This window comes from Clinocottus analis, unplaced genomic scaffold (assembly GCF_023055335.1).
Source record: "Clinocottus analis isolate CAN_PGR_092001 unplaced genomic scaffold, fCliAna1.0.p SCAF_11, whole genome shotgun sequence".
Classification (NCBI taxonomy): Eukaryota; Metazoa; Chordata; class Actinopteri; order Perciformes; family Cottidae; genus Clinocottus; species Clinocottus analis.
The window spans coordinates 2,707,952-2,729,306 of record NW_027175832.1 but is presented as its reverse complement, the minus strand read 5'-3'; the positions used below and the strand labels follow the sequence as shown (position 1 = coordinate 2,729,306).

The following is a 21,355-nucleotide window of genomic DNA, read 5'->3' as shown; positions in this document are numbered from 1 at the left end:
ATAACATTTCATCTGCAGCAACCAAAGGAGAAGTTTTATTCAAATATATCTGCAATGTTACACATGTTTAGAACAGGAGATCGTAGCACTGCCCTTTCACATAGTGGTAATTTGGTTTAAGCACAGAGGCAGCAAAGTCGTGGAATGATGGGTCTTGGGCTGAAAACATCTTGAGCTGGTCCTCTTGTGTCCTGCAGAGAGCTCCAGGACAACATGTAATTTCACTTGAAGATCAGAGGGGCACACGTTATAATAATTGATGCCCTGGAGGTGTTAAAGTTGTGCAACAAAATCTGTTGTGAATTGAAGTTATGCAACTATTCTGTGGTCAGATTCATTGAGAGTTTGACTTGAAATGAAGAACAGAGAGCAATACGGTGATTCACCGCTATTAAGAAGTGTTTAATGCCAGTTAGGAGAATAACTTCTGTTAACATGTAATGTGATTTAGTGTAACTAACAGATTCTTGTTGGAGATCATATTTAGAATCTCATTCAACATTGTAAACCTGGTGTAACATGCACTGTTTTTCAATTTTAAAGACAGCGAGAACATGAGTTCTTCAAGCAATTTATCTCATCTGTTTTCTATCAAATTGCCGCAAATTAGCTTTATTCAACAAATGGCTCAATTTGCTGATTAAGTCCGTGTTACTCTGACAAAGATATCAAAAGAACATATATATATATATTATTGATTTGAAACAAGTTTATTTATGTTGTGAGGCGGATGTTTGTCTCTGCATACAGGTAAAATAAATGTATATCATTTAAAAATAACAGGTACCCTTACCCTTCCATTTTTGACATGTGTACAGAGCAATTACAGTATGATCTTCCCCATTAGCCACCTGGCAGAGCCCCCAGACTCCCTGTCTCTTCTTGCACGCTTTGATCGTAGCCTCACCTGCTGGTTTGAAGGATAGCATTTGCTTCACTGTTGAAATTACACACTGAGCAGGCCTGCAAAACCCTGAAGAAAATGGAAATGAAGGAAGTTAAGCTAACCTGAGAACGTAATGAAACAAGTCTATCTTTGATTCAGTCACCTGGGATAGGTTTTAAGCTGGATTTGACAGTACTTCGAGCTGGTGGGGCAGCTAAAACAAACACATGCAGAAAGCTTCAGACTCTAATGGGGTCATCATTTACTTTCAGCATCATCAATGCAGCCTGTTCACACTCGTGGAGATGTGTGGTTTTGTACATAACGGGGTTTCACATTATATTCTGGATCACTTATAATAGTTTGACACTTGAACCCAAATGGATGTTTCCCAACATTTTGGCTCCAATAGAGACAGGAAGGACACAGAGTACAATATGTGGGATGAAGGTCTTGGTGAGAAAATCCTCAAAATGTGATGTGTTCTCAACATTTTTTGAAACAGTAACTTGTGTAAACTGATAAAAGTGGCGTTTTGAGAGCTCTAAACCATGATTTCCAAGGCTGTGTTACTGGGTGACTCGGCGTTTGCACAAGCTAGCCCATACTTCTTGCATATTTCTTGGGGACTTAAACATCAGTTGACTGTGCTCGCCCCCTTATTTTTTGGACTGGCCAAGTACAAAGTTAAAAGGCTATATCCAGCTGTTTTGGGACAGAGGGTTAATTTACCTTTCAGGTATGTTTTGTCAAGAATTCGGCAACAATGGCAGTGTGTGTTGCCATCTTCATAAAACTAACAGAACATGTTTGTTTGTTTGACAGCTATAGATTTCAGAAAACATAGTGTTTTTTAATGTGTGACCTCTACTCATAGCTTCATCCAGGACTATGACTCCAGAAACTGGACTGCCTGTGCACCCAGTCGGAGTCCTGCTGTCACAAGACTGTTTCCTGTGGCTTTACAAGGAGTCCTATTTTGTTTGAAGTTGGTCTTTTACCGCTGGTTCATGCTCAGTGCACTAATGAGCTCTTCCAAGTCTCAACAGAAAATGCATGATAGGTGGAGTTAGGCCTGCTTGCGGCTCAGTGGCCAATGGAAAGGCTTCACTAATAACGACAGTATTTATGAACAGTTATGTTGTGCAGCAGATTAGAGCAGGACTGGGGAGCAGCAACAACAGGTGAGCAGTTTTCTTAGTCACTCAAGAAGCAACTCAAGTATAAAAATAGAGCAATACATACAAGACAACCTTTGCTTTGTAATGTTTATGTTGTGTAGTAAATGCCCTCGAAGAAGAATGTTGAGACAAATGTTTAAAAGAGAATCTTTGGGATGTGGTGGTTACTTGTCAGCGTCACTGCCTATTTCTTTACCTTATTGTGCATTCAATATGTTTTTGGCATTTATCATATTCAATAGGCTTTTGTGAACAGCTCTATTGACATAAAACAATCTAGGTTTTCTTTGACATTGCATTTGTAGATGTCGAGGATGATTTCCCAGGTGTCCCTGTTGAGGACGCTTTGCTACATGCTGTTAATGGCAGGTTTGTTAAAAAAAATACATGCAATGCTTCTTCTTTACGTAGGAGTTTAAACCATACCAGTAAAACGTTGAATGAGATTGAATTAATTGAATTGTATCCTTCAATTTTAATTTGCTTTGCAGATAAGTGCTTCTTTGTTTATGATGTCTAATATACTCTCTGCCTCCCTCCAGGTTTTCTAGAAGCAACATCTCTGATGAAAGTAAAGAATCTTGGAGGTATTTAACAATTGTCCTGCAGATTATAATCATGTGATGATCCGAGTCTATATTTTTATATTTAAGTTATCATTTAAGTTGACTGAACTTAATATATAAGTGAATGTACCTACAATTATTAGGTTTAAGTGCAACTATTTCTGTAAAGATACGGACACTCTGTGTTTAATACTAATAGTAACTTTCTTCATACAAATAATTGTTATCCTGTAAACTGTGCAAATAATCAATAGTACTTGCACTTATATTTCAATAGGATTTAAAATGCCCCTGCTGATCCTAACGTTTGAAAACCTAACCTTTCATAATTGTTTTTCAAAAGGGAATCCAGTTAAAATTGACTCTGCTCAGGCGCATGATTTCTTTACTAATTCTCGACCTAAGAGGAACATTGATCCAAAGTGGTACAAAGGCAACCCTGATTTCCAGTCCTACTACCGCTACTACAACAGTATTGGACACATCGAAGGAGTAAGTTGAGATTTAAGATTCTTATATATGTGGTTGTACCTACATTACACTATTAAGTTTTCATTTCTTCTCTGATATGTTTCTCTTTCAGCTCTATGAGATCGACAGGATACGGATGTTGTATCAGCAGATGCGTCACTTTGAGGTAACCTATGGCCCAGATGCCTCCCATTACCAAAATGTAATGGGTGTGCTGACGACCACCGAAGCACCAACTGCTACCACTCAGCTCCCTCTTCCACCCACCACCCCTGCCCCGACACCAGATCCTCTGGAGAGTGCTCAGAGGATCTATCTGTGTAACCCCAAAGACCCACTGTGCAAACCTCAGATCGTCTACCTGCCAACAGGGGCTGTTGCAGTACTGTGTGACCCACGTGTCAACCCCGCCTGCAGGCCCAAAACGGAGGAGGAGATAAAAGTTGCAGCTCCTTCCCAACCACCCCCAGCTCTGTCAACTCCCGAAAAGTCTGTCCAACCTCCCCCTCCTCCTGCTATCATTCTTAAAGGCATGGAGTATGACTGTGACCCATACTGGGACCCTGACTGCCTCATCGATCACCCTCCCCGCCCCATCCTGGGAACATCCGCACCAGAGGCACCCACTGCAGAGAAAGTGGAGAAAGTGGAAGTAGCCAAAATTGAGGAAAGCGTCCCTGAAGAACCAGCCACCCAGAAAAGCTCTGACTTCGACCCTTACGATTTCAAACGTGACCTTTATGACCCCTTTCTTTATGCCGAGCCAGCTCCTGAACCACAGTAAAAACAAAGCGCCTAAGAAATGATGGCCTTTCATACAGGGTAAGACAACAACATTAAATTGCAAGACCAAACCAGGGCCAGACTATTAGCAAATCCACGTTAAAAACATATTATTAAAATCATGTAAATCAGAAAATGTTGTACAGGACAGACATGTCTTTACTGTGCTTTCAGTTTTCCACATGACAAACCACACTGATTGATTTGTATGGGTGTTCATAAGAAATGCATAACATGTTTTGTATGGAATAAAAACATTAAAATAATAATAATTAAAAAATCATTGACAAATGTTAAAACATATGTGTGATTTTTATATTTTTATTTTTTTTATTTTTATTGTTTTGACAAAACAACCAAACAGTATGTAAAGTAGTAGTAATTTTAGGAAGCTGCAACATTAAAATGTAACCTCTGCCGGTAGGGGGCAGTAATACTCTACTTTAATAGTTGCGCGGCCAAACACCAACGAAGAAGACTGCAGCGGAGTTAATTAGCCAACTGCTTCTTTTCCAGCATCATCGGTCTCCACCATCACTTATCTTCGGGATTAACGGCAGAAACCGGATTCCGTTGTCATCTCTCTCCGTAAATCTAATATCTGAGACCAGGTATTTCATCGTGCTTTCATGACTATGTCCCGTTCATACGCGTCAGTTAACGGGACCTGAGAGCGAAGAAGCTCGGGCGTTGCTCCGCGATGCGACCGTTACTCGCTCATTGTGACAGTAGGCCTGCCCGGTGCCATGGAGATTAGCGTGCTAACACAGCTAGCTAGCTAGATAAACTAGACGTCTGTGCTGACAGGGTAGCCGCTAATTAGATTATAATAAGGGTTGACAAACCCTTGACATAAGCGAAAAGCCTACATAACATTAGAGCTTTCACAAAATAAACAATTTGTGATAAAGACTACATCATTAAATTGACACAATAGCGAGTTCACCAGGCCATCACTAAAACGCTCCTAGCTTTGAGTCTTCACATATAATTTATGTGTAAGTCAGTAATAAACTAATAATATTTATTTGTAAACATAACCGGGTTTTTTTTAATATAATGACCTAGGCTAATAATTTTAGGTTGTATAATTTTGGAATATTACACCCTCTCGGTCCTTTCATGAGGAGAAAATAGATAAAGAGAACATTGTTATCAACAGCTGGCTGGTGTTCACATGTTCTCAGTATGACAGGCCCAGGGCAGGCGAGCAATGCAGCACAAACATCCCAATCACTGATATGTGGAGTCTGCACACTGGAAAAGCTGAACTTAATGTTCAATGAATTACTTAGAATTGTTGAATATATTTGTCTTACTTAGCACAAGTCTCGAGACAGCAAGGCAGGGAAAAGCTTGTTTTCTACTCATATGATTTCAATGTCATAGTAATTAAAGTGTTTTTACAAGTTGAAGATAAAATTCCATCAAAAAGAGGACTATAACCAATCTTTTTTTTCTCAATAGATCTATTATTGTCCCTTTTGTTCAAAGTCGCATTACTTGTTGCAACACTCAAATAATATGTAGTTTACTCCCATGAATGAATGGCTCAGAAAAGTAGAACATCTTCAGCTTTGAGAAGCTGAAAACTCTTTTCCCTGAAAAATGACTGCACCCTTAATCGATTATCAATATAGCTGACAATTAATTTTTCGTCAAGTAATCATTTCAACTCTAAAGTAGATCTGCAGTATAGTTTTGAAGTGTTTGCAATTACACCTTCTTGGTCCATCCATCTCCCTGTCCAGGGCTGCTACTAAAGTTACTGTTGGCTCGTAGATACACCTCAATCACATGGCCTTTACACAAGGTCAGCAGACATTTTTAAGTCACAATACACTATGGGTCTGCATGAACAGACTCTGTGTTGCTTAAGGTGATCTCTGATGTTGTCCACCCAGAAGCTTTAACGCTTATCTGGTCCTCCACTTGAATATTTAGTTGAGGATCCTGATCAGTGCTTATGATGAATAAAGTAAATTGATGACTGTATAAGCGTTAACGTATATTTTGAAGAGTTTCAATATTGCCATGTAACGTCTTCTCTTCCTCCTGCAGTATGTCTGACAAAAGTGAGCTGAAGGCTGAATTGGAGAGGAAGAAGCAACGGATCGCCCAGATTCGAGAGGAGAAAAAGAGAAAAGAGGAGGAGAAGAAAAAGAAGGATGTAAATGATAGAAACCTAAACATTTCTAATATCGTATGTATCGTTGAAGAACTAGCTTGGCCGTTGCTTTGTGTTGAGATTGTTCTGTACTCTGTAGGGAGACTCAAAGCGAGGAGCGGAGGCGGGTGGTGGGTCCTCAGGTGGTCATGAAGACTCTGACCTGGAGAGGAAGAGGAGGGAGGCGGATGTGCTGCTGCAAAGTGTCGGCATCTCCCCCGACATACACCACGGTAAACACACAATGCTTGCATGCTTCCTCTTTTTTTATATTTCACCCTCACTTGTCTGCCACGTATCTACTTGTTTGCTTGATGGATTTTCAGTGTTACTAAAAGTCCCCTCTAACTTTGTGGTCTGGCTTGGTTTCTGTCACTGCCTCTCCCACCCCCGCCCCCTCACGCAAAATCTGAACATTCTACATGTTTCTGCATGACACCTAAAACCTGCTTGCCATTTATTTTCATTCTCTCTCTTTTCTCCCCTCTGTCTGTCCTTTTGTGGTTTGTCCTCCTTACTGCATGCAAACCACTCACCTCTTCCCTCCCTCCCTCCCTCATTCACTCACACACTCACACACTCACTCACTCACTCACTCACTCACTCACTCACTCACTCACTCACTTTGACTTACAAACACACACTCACAGCTCAGCCCCTGAGGGTAATAACAGAAGATACATGTCTGTTTCACTACCTAGTCCCCGCCCCCATGTCTCCCTCCAACAAATCAGTGGGCAGCGATGCAGGAAGCCAAGATTCTGGGGATGGAAACGCAGGACCAAGGTCTGTGTGTGTGAATGTGAGAGATGAAAATTGCGTTTGATTGTTTAAGGTCATTTTTATGTAATTGTGGATTGTACCTGCATGCCAAGTGTGTGTGTATATTAACATTGTAAATATACTTGATAAATTCTGATAATCCCTCTTTGCCTTTTCACCATCACGCTGGCGTTTCTCAATAACACATACTTCATTCTTTTTTCTTCTCTCTCTGTCTTTCTCCTTCTCTGTTGGCTGTCTTTTACATTTCTCAATTGACTTACGTTTGCCTGTCTGTTGCGTTTTGGTTTCATCCGCTTGTTTGTTTTTTTTCCTTTTTCTTTCTATCTGTCCCGTCTTTCTCTCACTAACACCATCTGGTGGTTTGGCTGTAGGACATTGCATTGGGATCCTGACCCCTCTACTCTGCAACTGCACTCCGACTCTGAGCTGATGGGGTACTGCTCCTCCTCTCTCCTTTTAGCTTGTCTTCCAAATGTATTCAGTTGTTGTGGTTTCATCTTAGATTTGTCTTAATCTTGTCGGTATTATGTCTGTACATCCTTATTTATGTCTTTAGGTGTACATTGTTCATTGCGTTCTGCTTTGCATTGCAAACCTTTGTATGTGTGACATTATTTTAACCACGGTATGTGTGTGTAGACGTGGAGCCGTGAGGCTGGGCATGTCCAAATTGACCCAGGTGGACTTTGCCCCAAAAGAATTAGTGTCCTATTGCAAAGAAACACAGACACCCACCGAGGCACAGACGCACACCGATCAAAAAGCAGGTAAACAAACATATAAAATCTCTTCCCAACTTTCTACTTGGGCTTAATCAAAATTCAATAAGAGAAAAATTCAAATCTGTTTGTTTTCCAGATGAGGAAGAGGATGAGGAGATAACTGCTCGCCCAATTGGAGAGGATGCCCAGGAGGAGAAAGACCAACATGGCGAACAGCAAGAGGAGGGTAAGAACAAAAGTTTGTAACAAACTGTGAGCGTGTTCTTAATGACATGTTAATTGTTGATATAAATAACTGTGATAGGATATCCAATGTGCTTTAATAATTCTGATGAATGGAGAAAACAATTGTTATCCTTTTAAAACATTTTTACTTTTTTACTTCTCATTTCTATTCATCCAGCAATATGTTACCGTAACCAAGAACCATTCTACTATTTTTTCTTCTCCTGATATCTTTATTAAATTCACAGACACTCCCAAAGAGCTGACAGAAGAAGAGAAGCTGCAGCTCCTGCACTCCGAGGACTTCCTGTCTTTTTTCGAGCGAGGCAGCAGAATTGTGGAGCGAGCCCTCGCCGAGCACGTGGACGTCTGCTTCGACTACAGCGGCAGAGATCTCGAGGACAAGGAAGGGTGAGGCACACGAAAAAAAAAGCTGTTGTATAAAATAGTTGAGATAGAAGTTTAATGTTACAGAAATAGAAACTTTATAATATTATTTTTTCTTTGCGGGGTGGGTGAGCAGTGATTTGCAAGCAGGTGCAAAGCTGGTTCTCAACAGACAGTTTGCAGATGAGCGCTGGACTAAAAACCGAGTGGTCACCTGTCTCGACTGGTCCCCTCAGGTGGGTTGTATTTGTTATTGATCCTCAAAGAGAAAGTTTATTACATGTCCTAAACCGCACAACTGGCAGAGGGTCAGTCAGAACAGTCTGTGAACTCTCTGTTGATTCCTGCTATGTTCCTCTCAGTATCCAGAGCTGCTGGTGGCCTCGTATAACAACAATGAGGATGCTCCCCATGAGCCTGATGGAGTGGCACTGGTCTGGAACCTGAAGTACAAGAAGGGCACACCTGAGTACATCTTCCACTGCCAGGTAGGGAAATAATGCACTTGCTACAAAACCACTGGCATGAAGACGGGATCTCTAAGAGAGTTTACATGGGGCGCCTTCGTCGCCGTGTGGTTACAGCGCATGCTGCATTACTGCTAAATACCAGGTTGAATCACAGACCGCAAGAGTTTGCATTGCTAAACATATAGTTTTTAACCTAACACAACCAAACGCTCAGGCACAAATATATTTCCTTTTTTTTTTTCTTTCTCTAGTCAGAGGTGATGTCAGCTGGGTTCGCAAAGTTCCACCCTAACCTGGTGGTGGGTGGGACTTACTCCGGACAGATTGTCTTATGGGACAACAGGAGCAACAAGCGCACCCCTGTTCAGAGAACTCCCCTGTCTGCAGCTGCACACACAGTAATGCACCTGAGGCCTTTTATGTCTACACAATTTCTCGCAGACTATTTCATTTGAGATCTTTTGAACACACAACTGTGTGTTTTTGTGTTAGTTTTGTTTAGCCAATCCCTGCACCTTTACATCTGGCTAACCTGGTATGTGTATGTTGTTTTACTCCTCCAACTGCGCGCTGCTGTGTTCAGCACCCAGTTTACTGCGTGAACGTGGTAGGAACCCAAAATGCTAACAACCTGATCAGCATTTCCACTGACGGCAAAATGTGCTCCTGGAGCCTCGACATGCTCTCTCAGCCACAGGTACATTGAACGGTTGTGGATGGATTCATCAAGACATGCTGTCATACATATACAGACGGTAGAGTCTGACCCTGTGTGTTGTTTTCCCTGCAGGACAGTCTGGAGCTGGTATTCAAACAGAGCAAAGCGGTGGCTGTCACCTCCATGGCTTTTCCTCTGGGCGACGTGAACAACTTTGTGGTGGGGAGCGAGGACGGCTCGGTCTACACGGCCTGTCGCCACGGGAGGTGTGTGATCTTTGACCTCGCTCCTCATTAGCGTCAAATATAATTCAAAGCACAGATTTCTTTTCTTCTCTGGTTTACAACCAGGATGTAAAAGCAACTCTGTGACTTCCAACAAACACGTTTGAGGGGGAAAGAAGGTAATTAACAGAACCCCTCTTGATCATTTTGATGTGCGTTACAGTAAGGCAGGGATCACTGAAGTGTTTGAGGGCCATCATGGTCCAGTGACCGGGCTGAGCTGTCACAGTGCTGGAGGACCCGTCGACTTCTCTCATCTCTTCATATCCTCCTCTTTTGACTGGACCGTCAAACTCTGGAGCATGAAGGTGAGATAGTCACAGTTACTTGCAAACTGTTTAGCAAATCCACCTTCAGTCACAAACACTTAGCATGAATCCAATCCTCCCTTTGTTCTTCCTGTTCTTGTGTACAGAGCACACGTCCGTTGTACTCATTCGAAGACAGCTGTGACTACGTCTATGATGCCATGTGGTCTCCAACACACCCTGCTCTGTTTGCTTGTGTGGATCTGGCCGGACGCTTGGACCTGTGGAACCTCAATAACGATACAGAAGTACGCACGCACACCAGAGGTCCCACGATACAATATGCAATACTCAATGTATCACGATACAATGAGTATTGCGATATATCACCTTTTTTTTCAACCGCAAATTGTCCCCAAAGGAAAACTTTGTCAACAAAAAATTCATTGATTTTACTCTTCAAGGACCAAAACGTTTAAAATTGATTAAATAAAAGGTAGATATTTGGCTTCCGTGTATCGATACAATATCGCCACGCAAAATATTGCGATACTATGCTATATTGATTTTTTCCTCCACTCCTACAAGTCACTGACTACAACCTTCTTTTCATTTTGGGAAACACGCTTTTTTTTGTTTCATCCTAAGCGTTATGGTGTCAATGTGCTTGTCTGATCTTAAGCTTATGTCCTACAGATAAATCATAGCATTTTTTGGCAAAAAAATCCTCATATTACTCCATAATACCCTATAAGAATGTGATCTATGAGCTGTTGTGTGTTTTTTTAGGTTCCCACTGCCAGTGTGTGTGTGGAGGGCGCTCCGGCATTGAACCGCGTTAGATGGGCTCACTCCGGGAAAGAGATTGCCACCGGGGACTCAGAGGGGCAAGTGCAGGTCTACGACATAGGGGAGGTGAGATGTCATCCCATATTACGAGGATTCAGTTCTCTCTCCTTCTTTGGCGTCACTCTCCTTCACAAGCTGATTATTTGTCTCGTCCTTCGTCTCTCTGCAGCAAATCTGCGTGCCTAAGGCCGACGAGTGGACGCGCTTCGTCAGGACGCTGGCTGAGATCAACGAGAGCCGAGACGAAGCCGAGGAACTGGCCAACGTCTAACGTTACAAACAGCCACACTGTACAACCGCTCATACATTTCCTCTATAGCACACTTACTCGACACTGCCAGAGGGGCAGCGCTCTCCTCCCTCTCTGGTTTGCAGCTTTTCCGCCTACTACTACTACTACATTGGCCTGAGGAGATTTGCAGAGCTAGAATGGATAGAAAAGACTTAGATGTGTTTTTAAAAGGTGATCATTTTAGAGAACATTTGTAGGAACAATGAATGTCACCGGTAGCAGTAGTAGAAGAGCCATCACAGTTAAGTGGTTTGAAAGTTAAACTGGTGAAGGTAAATGGTGATACAGGGAAGTGATTGTCAGCGTCGATGTGACTTCTGGCTTTGAGAACATCCTCAGGGCTCCAGAAACTGCACTTCTCCTGAGGCCTCAACCAAATCAGCCCCTTTTTTAAATATGCAAACCTTTGTACTTGCACCTTTTTATTACCATTTGAGTATTTTTACATGTTTTAATATTTTCTGGACACGCTTGTGCACATGGCCGGTGGAGTCATTTCCGCAGAGCTAAAAGAAAGAAAAGCTGACATTGCTCTTATCGGATGCTCTTTAACCTCAGCACTTGAATTTGATGACCAAAACAGCTCATGTGCTTACACATGCACACTCTGGCTTGTGCAGAAGTGTGTCATTCCTACATTTCAACCACTACAATATTTAATATTTATTCTGGTGGTTGCTCTTATTTAAATATTTTATGTATCGTTTAAAAAAAAAATGCTGCTTTGTACTAAAAGCTTTAGTACATTACTAAGATTAGCACGACACGCTTTTTACCAGGCAAATCTGTTACTACACTTGCCTTGAATTTATTGACACTAGTATGATTTTAAAACTGATTTATGTTCCAAAGGTTATCGTTTTATACTCTGTACCTGTGTAAATGAGTAGTAGAACAGCTTCCTGACCATTTGTTTTAACAGGCGGTGCAAAGCTGAGCAAACTAGTACACCCTTTACCACAGAACATGAACCCAGTTTCATTCTTTACCTTTTCCATCCAATTGATAATTCCCTCCAGTACGCAGCAGACCAACCTCAGCAAACTGGGAGTAATCTTTAATGTGTAAAATGAGCTAAAAAATGCATTGTTGCAACCATATTTGATATGACATGATATAAACATGAACAGTATTCTGCATTGACTAATTGTACTGTACTCTTTCCTGTTACTGATACAGTTCATGGTTGCACTTTTCCAATGGAATAAAACTCAAAAGCATTGGTAAAATTAAAACCATATGGATGATTTATTTCAATAAAATACAGTGGCTGGGTTGAGATACATTTAATTTAATACCTAATTTTTATCTCAGGATTCTTGTTGTATCAAGAAAAACCCTCAATTGAAAAGATCTGTACATCAGTAAGAGACCAGGACCAAAGGCTCCACATTTCCATAACAACAATCATCATGATGTCGATTGAACGTTACAGACCGTCGTATCATTTTCCTTCCCGTCAATAAACTGTCTCTACAGTTTTACAATATGTACATTATCTAGCCTCCTTTTGGAAAGACCGAGCCGGAGTAAAGCACCAACACCATGCTGACAATCTAATATTTTCTACGCCCGCTGTCCAAAAAGAGAAGTCCTGCTCGCACTGAGACAGAAAACGAAAATGAGAATCAAATCACCAAGTCGAGAGAGACAGAAAGAGAGGAGTGCCCGAGGCTCTGTTTTAGACATATGCTGGGGAGAAAGAACACAAAAGATGGAGCTGCCAGGAGCGTCCAGCCACTGAAGATACAACGCAGTTGACGCTCTGGTCCCGTCGCTGTCTGCGCGGTTACACCCAAAAGCTGTAGCCAGCTCTCCACCTCCACCTCTGGCTGGGGACCAGCGGAGGACACCAGTCCCCTCGGGTTGTTTGTGTCTAAATGAATGACCCCTATTCCTGGAGTGCGTTTTCAACTGTGCGTGTTTTGTTGGTGTATCTATCAAAGTGTCTGGCTCCTGGTAGAAGAGGAGAAGGATGGCAAAGTGATATGGAGGTTCAGCCCTTTATGGGGCAGCAGCCGGTGGGGCAGCAGCCGGTTGGGCAGCGGCTGGCGCGACAGCGACCGGCTCCGAGTGGTGGATGGAAACCACGCCGGAAGACTTGAATTTGGGAAGGTGGAGGCCAAATTTGTTCTCCACACCGGCGAACGTCGCCGCGGCAAGGCGGTAGCCTCCGACATGGTCTGCGTTGATGGGAGGAAGCGCGGAGATCCGAGACTTGGGTGTGGGGTCAGATCCTGTCGGACGACTGTGGAGAGGAGAAAGATTAGATTGATCACTGTGCAAACATAGCGGCATTTCTGATAGATGGAAATGATCAAATTGTGTAGGAGCGCATTGAAAGGGATGTGATTCATCTAAAATTACAAAACATGCCAACGAAACATTTTTTTGGTAAACCATCAAGCGGCGTGAGATGGGTACAATGACAGGTACTACAAGTTATATTACAGAAATTAAAAGAGAAGAAAGCGAGCAATCAAGCAGCAAGAGTTCTTAAGAACCAACTGTTATGTATTCCCATGATGGCCATGAATCCTCACATAAGTGACTTAACTGTTTACTCCTTTTTTTTAAAAACAAAAACATCAACTTACTGTCCTCCGAAATCAATGTAGAACCACCGCTGCAAGAGCTCATAAGTCACCAGTGTCACACCAAACTGAGGGGAAGACCGGCACATACGAGCTGGAGGAAAGACAGACATACGAGTCAACACGGTTTGATTGCAAAAAAAACAAGACCGACAGTGTGTGTCGATGCATCTACACAAACACGCACCTCCAGCTCCCTTCCACAAAGCCCGGAAGCCCTCCTCTTTCATTATCTTCCTCAAACAATCCAGGACTCCTGTGTAAGAAGTCTGTCCCGCCCTCGCCGCAACTTGCAGACGTGTCTTGATGACGTCGGCGGGCGTCACGAGGGAGGCTGCAGGGATACCTGGGAAATAGAGTTACAAGGACGACCGGTGTCAGAGGACGCCATGACTTAAAGGGTGCTAAACAGTCAGTAATGATTCATAACAGTTAGTTTATTGCTTATATATGCTTATTTGTGCTTGCAGCTAAAGTGCCATTTGAATGGTATACATTTCTCCATTGTACTATTTGATAAAATACAGCGCCGAGCCAGGCCTCTGCTGCTGCATGTCATCATCTGAGGATACCTGCAATGGCTCCGGCAGTGAGAAGCTGCAGTGGGCCCAGCCGGCCTTCCTCATCGGCAAACTGGGTCTTGAGGTGGGCGTACGAGGGGAAATAGATGGCGGAGAAGGGGATGTCTCTCAGGAAACATGCTTTAGCACCCTGGAGACACACAAAGAGCAGACAGATGTATGAGACTGTGCTTGAGAGGAGACTATGAAAGAGGGAGGCAGAGAGAAAGAGACAGAGTGCCAATAAATTAAACCAAAGAGGGGGCTTTTCTCACACACTACCAACGATGCAAGCCACAGGACGGCCCGAGAGAAGATCGCGGTATATCTTGAAGACGCGTTACCTTGTAGAGGCCGAAGAAGCCGAGGTCGCGGACCACGTTGACTGCGCTGACTCGAGGTCCAGTGGTGATCTCGCCTGCCACCTGCAGGCGAATCTTAACGATCTCCAGAGGGTTGGTGAAGATCACCTGAGAGCCGCCAGCCTGGATGAATAGGGAGAAAAGAAGCTTGTTCACGCATTACATAAAAAAAAGTTAACTGCTGACGTTAGCAATGTCATTTAGAAGTTGAAGGTTAAAACATTTAAACAAACTATATGTGTTTGGGATGTGGTACTCACACAACCTCCAGCTAGAATCTCAGCAGCAAAAGAGATTTTGTTGTCCTTGCCGGTTAACTTGTCTCTGACCAAGTCGTTCACCTGCGGGACACAACGACGACGAGTCAGAGTAATGCGAAAAATCACTCCATCCGTTTTTATCCTGCCTTTGTATATATTCCCCCAATTTGATGTTTTTCATCCGATTAAATTATATTTTCAAATGTTTACTTATCAACGTCATTTTTGTTATGGACCCCTTTTTTAAATTTAGTTTCAAAATATTTACGTTTTCATGTTCTGTGAATTATTATTTATTTAATTATTTACGCGGGAAAAAAAGCTCTTCAATAAAAAACATTTACCAATGTAACATAAGTGTGCATGCAAAGTAAAATTGAAGTTAAAATTAAAAAAATTAAATAAATAAAAATTACAAAAATATATAATAATAAATAAATAAATAAAATAAAATAAAAAATTCAAATTCAAAAATGTAAAGTGAAATTGAAGTTCAAATTTTTAAAAAATTACATTAAAAAATAATAAATACATAAAATAAATAATTCAATTTAAAAACTTTAAAGTGAAATTGTTTCACGTTTGTTTTAAACTACGCTTGGACAACAATTTTGAGAAAAACAAACGTATTGGGCGCTACTCTGACAACAAATTTCCTCTTGGGGATTAATAAAGTATATATGTATCTATCTTGAAGTGGAGGAGGATTGTGCATTGTGTTTGTGAGGAGGTACTTACTGTGAGTTTAATAGCTTTCTCGGGCGCTACACCAATAAGCTGAGGGACCAGACCTGCAGAGCATCAGGATGCATTAGTATTTCTGTGCAAAGAGCAGCAAGAGAGGAGGAATCCAAAATAAATAACAGGATAAAAATAATAATAAGAAAGATGAGGAAGCTTCAGAGAGGAAAGGAAGTATACACATAAAAGGTTTATCACTATGGGAGTGTAATTAGTATGATGCAACACAGCTAAAAAAATTGAAGTCTTCATTTTAGAGTCTTAGATATCAGTGGGGGAAAAAGTACCTGAAATAAACTGCTTCATTTGTGAAATAATATTTTAAATTCAAACAGGGCAGCCGTCTTTCTGGCTCACCTCTATAGAAGCCAAAGAAGCCCTCGTAGCGCAGCACCTTCTTAGCACAGTCAAAGCTGTTCTTGTACATCAGCTCTCCAACAAAGGATCCAGTGGACCTCTGGTTCTGCATGCGAGTCTTCACCAAGTCGATGGGGTACACTGCCGTCGCTCCCGTAGCTACACAAACACACACAAAAATCAAAACTTACTAAGATCCAATGAGAATTAGACGTTATCAGATGCGGCCGCGAGTCCATCAGACTGACGTCTCCCTCTGGAGATGACTCACCTCCAGCGATGGCGCCGAGGGAGAACCTGTAGGCAGATTCTGCAACCTGCAGCCACACGGGCCTGGTACCGTCCCCGTGGGCCTGATGAGAGGAAAAACATCCCGTATAATCAATGATGACATCACCGTCAAATGTTTGGGCTGTGAATATTAAAATGCATTATATGGCAGGAAGCAGTTAATCCTGCTGATCTGGATTCATGGCAAGTTTATCCAGAATTAGGAGTTCCACATACCTGTTTTTGAGTCTCGGCCAGGTGGTGGGGCAGGCATCCTTCCTCTAGTGGAGTAATCCTCTCAATGTCAGCCAGATTCAGGCGCCTGATACACAAATATGAGTATTTCCTGTTATTTACATTACTGTCATCATAGAGATCGTAATATTTTTTTCTGATCCGACAAGAGACGTGTACAGATTGTAAAGTCCGCCGAGACAATTTCATAATTTGTGATTTGGGGCTTTATGAAATAAACTAAATTGGTCTGAATATCAGTATGAGTTATTACCCTGAGGGGGAGTGCAGGCCTGACAACTGGTACAAGATGTCAATTTCCATGGGAGTGATCTGACCAAATCTGTTGGCAGCATGAACAAACTCCTCTGCAGAGAGAGAGATACATGAATATAAACTTCTATCATAACACATTCCTGACACACCCATGTAACGTCTTATGATGGAAGTCAAAGACACATTGTCACATTAAAGTAAACAATGGGTGCACCTTTGGTCAGGAGCGTGTCGCTCCGCGTGCCAGCCAGCGTGCTGTAGATCTTGCGGATCAGCTCCATGTTGTTCAGGAGGGAGTTGAAGGCATTGAAGTAGGAGAAGCTGACCAAGTGAGAGGTGTTACCACCGGCAGCCTGGCAGGAGAAACAAGGTCCTGGTTTCACTATGAATAGCCTTTTGTTTCTGGACCTTTTTTATTTTACCGTGAGGGCTGAGGAGTAACTTTACTCTGTGGCTTTAACTGTCATATTGTACTGCACATTGCTCTTATTATAACCTGGGCTTGTGCCCTCATCATTTCACTCTTTCTAGAAAAGAGAAAAATATATATTCCTACAGAGCAGGATATTCCACTTTTTATGACAATACTCTCAGGAAAATCCGGTTTAACAGCTCAGTATTAAGCAGCACGTTCAGCCCTGTTAGCGAGTGTCAGAGATTAGTGGAATCAATGGAAACACATGTTTCAAAAGAACACTGTAGAGCCTGAGCTAAGCTTGTTATTTAAATTAAACTTAAGTTGAAAATGACCAGCATCATGATTAACCCAACATGCAAAACGGATGAAGATTTACTGTCGAGTGTTTTCATTTTCCTAACCCAACAGGTCAGAGTGGATTATATTGCCACTCGCCAGTGATCAGAACATAAGTATTGTTCTAAAAGGTTGGTAAATAGAAACACTTTTTGGCCGTGTTTGCTAGTCAGTAAAAACTAAAATAAACAAGCATCCAATCATGAAAACTAATTTAGAACAATCAGAGATGTGTTTATCTGAAAATAACAATCATCCTCAAGTTAATCAGAATTGAATATTTTACGACTACAATGAAAATTGTTCAAAAAATACTGTCAGAAAGCTCTTCACTCACTCACTCACACACACACACACACACACACACACACACACACACACACACACACACACACACACACACACACACACACACACACACACACACACACACACACACACACACACACACACAAAAACACTCACAGAGACGAGGTTCTCCTCCACAAAAGGAGTGAGCATGTGGTGCCTGATGGTGGCCATGATGTCACTGAAGTCCATGGCGGAGATGACGCCGTTCTTGCCGTTGTCCTTCTGGGCAAACGCCTGCCGTGCATGCTCCAGCTGCAGCTCCTAAACACATGACATGACGAGGCCGTGTGTAAATATAGTATGTGGTCAAACTTGAAGGACAGATAAAGTGGGGAAAAAAAAGGAAAAAAGGCAAGAAACTCTGGAAAAAAAATCATCAAACCTGCAGGAACTGCGTGAACTCGAGGTAGCTGAGGCCTTTCTTGCGGTCGTGCCCAAAGTGCAGACGGATGAATTCACAGTCCCAGTTGAAGGGAATGTGGTGGTGCACGGTGGTCTGGCTGAAGATGTCTCGTACATTCTCTGCAGCAGAAGCACACATTCAAAAAAATGTAGTCAGAATTAATCTTCCAGACAATTTTTGATAAACAATAATCAAATATAAGAATTTCAATGGTTTAACATGAAGCGTAGTGTGTGTGTGAGAGAGAGATTATGTAAATCCATCCATGTGTAATAAATCTGGTTAACAATGCAATGTTAAGAAATTCTTTCTACACAGTGCACTGCAGGAAAACAAGTAAAACGCTTTGATGATGCAGCACAGAAACACATCAGAGATTCAGTGCTACCGTTTTTAAATTGGAGAATTTCCTTTAAAAAATCCTGAGAATCGAACTCAAAGCTCTTATGAAAACAGACAACAACACGTTGATCCATACCAAAGGAAATGTTTCCGGTTCCATTCTTGTCAAACAGCTGGAAGGCTACGATGAAGAGCGTGTCGGGTGCACATAACACCGACTCAAACGCTAGAAACTCCTGGAACGAGATCAGCCTGCCATTGTGTGTGGGGAGGGGAGGTGGGAGAGAAAGATATATTTGATATATTGTCAAACAAGCACACCAAAGACTTTCTAGGGAATCAAATCTCAGATCATACAGTATTAGTTCACACATAACTGCAGGCAGAATCAGTTTTATCTTATCTCTAAATGGATTTAATGGGACGTGCTAATCAGACATGACTCCATAAACTGTCAATTAGTAATGAGCGTGTGTCTGCGTGTGAACATACCCGTCCTTTGTGGTGTCGGCAACAGCAGCGATGAGCTGTACAGTTTTGGGGTTGTGGTGGATCTGCGTGTGTAGCCCTAGATACCTCTGGACAAAGTCTCCTGCGGTCATGAACCTCTCTCCATCCGTGTCTGCGACGCTGGCATACTGAGGGGAGGAACCCGAAAACCACATCAGCATCAATACCTAAGCCGGACTTTTATCTCATAAAACAACTATAACAATTGCTCCTTGTACGCAGATGTGTGTGGTTGTATCCAATCTACAGAGCAAACGATAATCTCTAAACATTGTGGGCCTCTTATGCGTATACGTTGATCCACATCGACAGCACGACTTAATATTAGTTGCAACAGCTTTAGTAAACCTCACAGCTAATCAGCTGTTTTGTAAAAGGAAATCATTGCTAATTATTACCGAAGGTGTTCAAACATCAGCTCTGTCATTGCCCTTTTTTTCTAAACGTTTGCTGGTGATTCAAGCCGCGCCTGAATATCCAAGGTCATTGATATTTTCAGTAAAGGCTTGACCGGTCACAACTACAAGCAGGCCACACAAATGTTTTTAGCCTGAGCTTGGAGGCTATTTGACCTATCAGGGTACCGGCAACAACTGGCCCCCACACGACTACCACACAGCGGAGCTAAGTGAAGGTTAACCAGTCGCTCACGTTACATCTCACGGTCATACAGAGTACATTTCACGTGCTCTCTGATCCGACTGGTACAAGAACATTCCGGTCCTCGCTTGTGCTGGTGCTCGAAGCAGTGAAACTAAAACTGACATGGAATTGAACCCTTGACCCTCGGAAATAACAGTAAGATTCTCTACCTAGTGTATACAGTCAAATCAACCTTTGCCTCCAGAAGAATGCAACACAATCCCTGAACATGTCACGATGATTATAGCAGACTGAGATTGAGGAAAGCAGAAATTCTCTTGCAGAACTGAACCCTGAAAATTCCTCTAAGAGCCTCTGCTTCTGCTGACTCAACAACTATGAACGACAATCGTGTTTAAGCTTCTCAAATCTAACCATCTGAAAACACAATATTAGGCCAACTTGATGACTAAAAACAGTTCCAGTTCTGCTCTAATGCAACAACAGACGAGTCTGTGCTGCACCTATAACTGTGGCTAATGCTGTAATTCAAACCGCATGACAAACTCATGGAGCTCAAAACAGGGTGAGCCCTTTTCTACAGAGTACACTTATGATGGATATATATATATATATATATATATATATATATATATATATATATATATATATATATATATATAGACCAAAAGAGACATTTGAGATATTAAAATCTGTGCACACCTTACCTTCTGAAAGATTGATTTCAGCTCACTTGGGTCCCCGCGTTTGGTAGATTGCACCTAAAATAAAAACGTGGCATTATTCGACAATACGAGTTGATGACATGCAGTTTAAAAACAAGTTTTGCATGCGGTGTACTGGACATGCCATGAACCAAAACAAGCTAGCTGCTTTGGTTTTCCTGTCTCCTTGAAACGTCCACTGGTGTGAAGGAGAAAACGCAGCTGCTCAAGACTCGGACAAGGTGCACGACCACAGACTCTGGCTGAGAGAGTGAGGCAGCTGGCGGACACACACACAGACACAACGACCTCCCACTCGGGCTCGGACCGAGGTTACAGCCCGGGTAGCCGGCTAACAGTTGACACCAAACGACCCCCGCAACCGCTGCAATGACACGTTGGGCGTTAAAAAAACGGCCAAATAAGGGAGCGCGAGAGCTAAATTATCACTCCGGCGCTCGCGAAAGGAGCGGAAAGGACGATTATATCGCTGTTTAGCAACGATATCGCTAACTCTCCGAGGCTGAGGGTGTTTCATCATCAAGGCCAGCCGGGGCGACGGCTAGCCCCGGTGATGCTACAGCCGGGTGGGGAGCACCGCCGCAGCAACGAAAGCCCGGGCCCCGGAAGTCCAGCGTCGGTTCTTTTCGCGCGCGAGAAAACGGGGCAGAAGACACGCAGACATGGTTAAAGTAGAGGGTTGACATTTTAAAGAAGAGAGTGATGCCGAAGTCACCTTGACCGCCATGCTGATTTGACGTCACGCACAGTGAGCGAGGAGGGCGCAGACGTACGCGTCGTGTAGTGTATCCGAGTACACTGGAGGCGACGCGCGCGTGCACGCTCTCTCTCTCTCTTTCTCTCTCACGCTCACACATGGGTCACGCGCGCGGACACTGAAGCTGATGGAAAAGGTGTTTAAGGACTGATGTGAAATTATAGATTCACTAACTTTTGTATAAAATAATCCGTCATATTAGTCCCGCAGTGGGGAGATTGCAGGATTACAGCTGCCGTGCACATATATAATCATACAAATAAACATCAAGTAATATAGAT

At 42.5% G+C, this 21,355-nt stretch overlaps 3 protein-coding genes across 7 annotated transcripts; 2 read left to right on the top strand and 1 right to left on the bottom strand.

The window, feature by feature from the left end:
- The first annotated feature begins 2,381 nt into the window (after nucleotides 1-2,381).
- Nucleotides 2,382-4,040, top strand: LOC137802359 (uncharacterized). Its single transcript, XM_068600164.1, has 4 exons — nucleotides 2,382-2,436; nucleotides 2,610-2,654; nucleotides 2,977-3,125; nucleotides 3,217-4,040. The coding sequence occupies exons 1-4, from the start codon at nucleotides 2,382-2,384 to the stop codon at nucleotides 3,886-3,888; spliced, it is 921 nt and encodes a 306-aa protein (XP_068456265.1). The 3' UTR covers nucleotides 3,889-4,040.
- A 322-nt stretch (nucleotides 4,041-4,362) lies between these two features.
- On the top strand, nucleotides 4,363-12,210 carry LOC137782381 (dynein, cytoplasmic 1, intermediate chain 2a-like). Of its 4 annotated transcripts, none has more exons than XM_068571659.1 (17): nucleotides 4,363-4,498; nucleotides 5,949-6,057; nucleotides 6,155-6,287; nucleotides 6,756-6,840; nucleotides 7,212-7,274; nucleotides 7,480-7,607; nucleotides 7,699-7,788; nucleotides 8,036-8,198; nucleotides 8,311-8,410; nucleotides 8,537-8,662; nucleotides 8,896-9,042; nucleotides 9,228-9,341; nucleotides 9,435-9,568; nucleotides 9,750-9,894; nucleotides 10,002-10,142; nucleotides 10,624-10,749; nucleotides 10,853-12,210. In XM_068571659.1, exons 2-17 carry the CDS (start codon nucleotides 5,950-5,952, stop codon nucleotides 10,952-10,954), a joined length of 1,905 nt encoding a protein of 634 aa, XP_068427760.1. In that variant the 5' UTR covers nucleotides 4,363-4,498; nucleotide 5,949; the 3' UTR covers nucleotides 10,955-12,210. The 4 variants fall into 4 exon arrangements, with proteins under 4 accessions (XP_068427760.1, XP_068427759.1, XP_068427762.1 ...); XM_068571658.1 differs by having other exon boundaries at nucleotides 6,705-6,840; XM_068571661.1 differs by lacking the exon at nucleotides 7,212-7,274.
- On the bottom strand, nucleotides 12,200-21,121 carry LOC137782380 (electrogenic aspartate/glutamate antiporter SLC25A12, mitochondrial-like). Of its 2 annotated transcripts, none has more exons than XM_068571653.1 (18): nucleotides 21,033-21,121; nucleotides 20,300-20,353; nucleotides 18,972-19,117; nucleotides 18,616-18,731; nucleotides 18,117-18,256; nucleotides 17,849-17,995; nucleotides 16,844-16,982; nucleotides 16,628-16,721; nucleotides 16,357-16,441; nucleotides 16,121-16,202; nucleotides 15,850-16,008; nucleotides 15,490-15,542; nucleotides 14,752-14,832; nucleotides 14,474-14,614; nucleotides 14,142-14,280; nucleotides 13,757-13,915; nucleotides 13,573-13,663; nucleotides 12,200-13,223 (listed from the first exon to the last, which is right to left on the bottom strand). In XM_068571653.1, exons 1-18 carry the CDS (start codon nucleotides 21,042-21,044, stop codon nucleotides 12,980-12,982), a joined length of 2,082 nt encoding a protein of 693 aa, XP_068427754.1. In that variant the 5' UTR covers nucleotides 21,045-21,121; the 3' UTR covers nucleotides 12,200-12,979. The 2 variants fall into 2 exon arrangements, with proteins under 2 accessions (XP_068427754.1, XP_068427758.1); XM_068571657.1 differs by lacking the exon at nucleotides 21,033-21,121 and adding an exon at nucleotides 20,442-21,022.
- Nucleotides 21,122-21,355: the final 234 nt, after the last annotated feature.

Excerpts from the sequence above, each read along its gene's own strand:
- LOC137782380 (XM_068571653.1), bottom strand. Across the intron at positions 18,732-18,971 it reads GCCGACACCACAAAGGACGG|GCTGATCTCGTTCCAGGAGT; the intron begins GTATGTTCACAC and ends ACACAATGGCAG. Across the intron at positions 17,996-18,116 it reads AGTTCACGCAGTTCCTGCAG|GAGCTGCAGCTGGAGCATGC; the intron begins GTTTGATGATTT and ends TCATGTGTTTAG.
- LOC137802359 (XM_068600164.1), top strand. The coding sequence starts at position 2,382 with ATGATTTCCCAGGTGTCCCTGTTGAGGACGCTTTGCTACATGCTGTTA. Across the intron at positions 2,437-2,609 it reads CTACATGCTGTTAATGGCAG|GTTTTCTAGAAGCAACATCT; the intron begins GTTTGTTAAAAA and ends GCCTCCCTCCAG. Across the intron at positions 2,655-2,976 it reads GAAAGTAAAGAATCTTGGAG|GGAATCCAGTTAAAATTGAC; the intron begins GTATTTAACAAT and ends GTTTTTCAAAAG.
- LOC137782381 (XM_068571658.1), top strand. The coding sequence starts at position 5,950 with ATGTCTGACAAAAGTGAGCTGAAGGCTGAATTGGAGAGGAAGAAGCAA. Across the intron at positions 8,663-8,895 it reads AGTACATCTTCCACTGCCAG|TCAGAGGTGATGTCAGCTGG; the intron begins GTAGGGAAATAA and ends TTCTTTCTCTAG. Across the intron at positions 9,342-9,434 it reads ACATGCTCTCTCAGCCACAG|GACAGTCTGGAGCTGGTATT; the intron begins GTACATTGAACG and ends TTTTCCCTGCAG.